Source organism: Nannochloropsis gaditana (assembly GCF_000240725.1).
Source record: "Nannochloropsis gaditana CCMP526 unplaced genomic scaffold scaffold1066, whole genome shotgun sequence".
Lineage (NCBI taxonomy): Eukaryota > Eustigmatophyceae > Eustigmatales > Monodopsidaceae > Microchloropsis > Microchloropsis gaditana.
In genome coordinates, this window is record NW_005802887.1 from 1 (window position 1) to 2926 (window position 2926).

At 57.2% G+C, this 2926-nt stretch overlaps 1 protein-coding gene across 1 annotated transcript; it reads left to right on the forward strand.

Annotated features, from left to right (window-relative positions):
- Positions 1-1624: 1624 nt before the first annotated feature.
- On the forward strand, positions 1625-2712 carry NGA_0717500 (uncharacterized protein; the record flags this gene model as incomplete). The annotated part of the gene is made up of 4 exons (XM_005852591.1): positions 1625-1953; positions 2037-2110; positions 2190-2301; positions 2601-2712. 4 exons carry the CDS (start codon positions 1625-1627, stop codon positions 2710-2712), a joined length of 627 nt encoding a protein of 208 aa, XP_005852653.1.
- Positions 2713-2926: the final 214 nt, after the last annotated feature.

Genomic DNA, 2926 nt, shown 5'->3' on the forward strand with positions numbered 1-2926 from the left:
CTCGTCCAAATCGTCGATCCAGTTCGCCACGCTGGTCGTGTCGGTACCCGCGAAGGACACCACAACGACCCCTGTGCTCCCCACAATATAGTATGCATGGCACGATTTGGCCGCATTCTTACTGAGCGACACATGTCAGACGGAAATTTTCGTGCCGCGGCTTGTCACAAAGGTGCCCTCAGATTCCACCAACAGATAGATCGAATTGTGGATAACTTCCACACCCCCCTTACCTTCCACAGGATCCCAACCCACGAAGCCATTTCCATTGTGAACGTTGTCGTACACGCGCCTGACCTCCGTGCGCGGGTGCCGGGAGCAGGCACTGGATTTGAGAAGGAGAGAGGACGTGAAGATTGCTTGTCGATGCGAAGTTATGGCCCATGGTCAGACCCATGCTTCCTATCACGCGCATCCCTTTGGTAATTTGTTCCTTCTCATGCACTTACCTGCATGCCCACGCTTCACACGCGCTAGTTCTGCAGTAATAGGCTGCTGCAGCATAGTCGAGCATCACCCTGACAGCGGTTTCATTGTAAAAGCTGGAATTCTGCTGCTTGGTATTGGCCAGGCGCGCAGCGGCTTGACAGGTGATACTGGTGAGGAACAAGACACAAGACGACACCAAACTAGATAAAATGACCCCTTTTATCCTTGTCTTGTGGTGCGGAGGCATTCCGGAGAGACGACGGCCCTGTAAAGGTGCATAGAAAAGTAGAATGTGAGGAACAGACATGCCAGTTTACCTCCTTCCTGAAAGCGCATTGTGAACAGCTCCCTCCGAGAATGACGATCTGTACAGGTACTAGCTAGCTTTCTGACACGAGAAATAGAGTAGCATGCTTACTGTTGCGCCGGTATCAACACTGTTGGATGGATAACGGACATGTAGAACAAAAAGCAACATCAAGAGCGAGAGGAAACGCTGCCAGACGAGAAGAAAAGCGAGGCAACGACGTATATGGTTTGATACATCGCAAACACGCGCCTGTGCGAGACAAGAACACTGAAAGGCATGCGAGAATATGCATGAAAGATTGCCGCCTCCTTCGCCGCAGGTAATGCGGGCCAGGCCGTGGCACTTTTAAATGTGGTACTCCTCCAGCAACCTCGCACGCAAGGAGGGTCGTCACGATCGATCCTTAGGCCCGATCGACCCCACCCCGATGATAGACCACTAATCAGCCCCTGCACACATCCTCCATCATCCTGTCGCCCGGCATAATCTATCAGGGCACGTGCAGCAGGATCATTGGGAGCGGCCAGGTGCTGGAGGTGTTTTGAAAGACTGGCACCGGGTTGAGGACGAGCATGCTGGTGACGGACAGCACTTCCGGGGAGGCTAGCTGGCCTCCACAAAGACGAAATACCGTCTCCCCTAGTATTTCACCCCGAAAACACATCACGCTTACCTCTCTATTTGTTTTTGGGCTCCTATCGTGTCTGGTACTCTTGCCAGTAGAGGCCATCAAGCGTGCTTCCACCCCTGCCGGAAACAAAGCCTCGCGACCGTCCCCGTCCCCTCCTAACCCAAAAACCAGACCGACCGACGACGAAAAATCTCCCAGCCCGCATCCACCCTTACGCCAAGCAAAAAGAAGAGACACGTGTGAAAACCACAGGTATGACTTTTTCTTGCGGTCTCGAAGGAATTTACCTGTATCAACCTCCTGCTCTCAGGGTACCTCGATGCACTCCTCACGCCGTCGTCTCACAAAGCCTGCACCTCTTCCACACACGTGCCCGCCTGCCTGTCAGCCACGGTGAGGCATTGACCATCCATTTACTCCTGAGCGACGGTCAGGATCGCGTGCTCTCCCTCCCCCCAGCCACCACGCCGCAGACCCTCCGGCATCACCTGCTCGCTCAAGGCCTGGTCGCTTCCCATCAAGCCGACGGTAAGCCCATCGCCTTGCTGCTTCTCGACCTCTCTCTCCCCTCCCTCGGGCTACGGTGTCCGGTCGGTGGCAGTGGGACGTTTTCGAAAGGCTGTACTTTTGTCAAAGGTAATTGACCTGCTCTCCCCCTCACGCTAGGACTCCGGGTGAGAAGACAAAAACCTGGCGGGCGGCCCTTCACGAAAGGTGCGGCGGGATGGGAGGGAAGACGCGTAAGAAAGCAGGGGGAAATGTCCGCGCTGAGAGCACCGCGACACAGCGTGGGGGGTCTCACGACATGTTTCCCCCCAGGCCTAGCTACTCTGACCGGCCTTCAAGAGGGAGACACGATCCTCCTGCCCCCCTCCTCCTCCCCCTCCTCCCCGCCTTCCTCCTCCTCCTCCTCCTTCGTGCCCTACCCCGAGTATGCATACACGCCCGCAATGGATGGGAAAACCACCAGCTTTCGGGAAATGGAGCTGTATAAGGTTGGCAAGGGCGGGGGGAAGGGGAGGAAGGAGGGAGGGAGGGAAGGAGGACGAGGCGGAGGGCTGCGGGAGGAATCGAAAGATTTATCCTAGGACGGCCTCCCACGCGCCACCCCCAAAAAACGTTTCGCGCCCCTGTCCTCTCACTGGCAAAACGCGCCGCGTCCCCACCCCCCAACGTCCTTCCCCTGCAAGGACCCCGCGCCACTCCCCCTCCCCCTCGTATCTCGCCCAGAATCTGCAGCCCCCTCCCTGCTATCCTTATCATTCTCTCCCTATCATTGAGCAGGTTAAGCGCCCGGACTCCCCTTTCCTGGCCCGGGTCTCTGTCAATCCCTCCGCCGTAACCGCCTTCGTGTCGCGGCTTCCCTCAGGAGCACGGCGGGTGGGGCTTCTTTACGGATGGGTGGGGGAAGGGAGGGAGGAAGGGAGGGAGGAAGGGAGGAATGTCGGTCACGTGGCAGCTGTTCTGGAGGTGGACGAGGAATGGCAGGTGCATGGGTGCGTGGAGGGAGGGGGGGAGGGAGATCTTACGCGGCTTTCTTCCTTTCCTCTCATCCC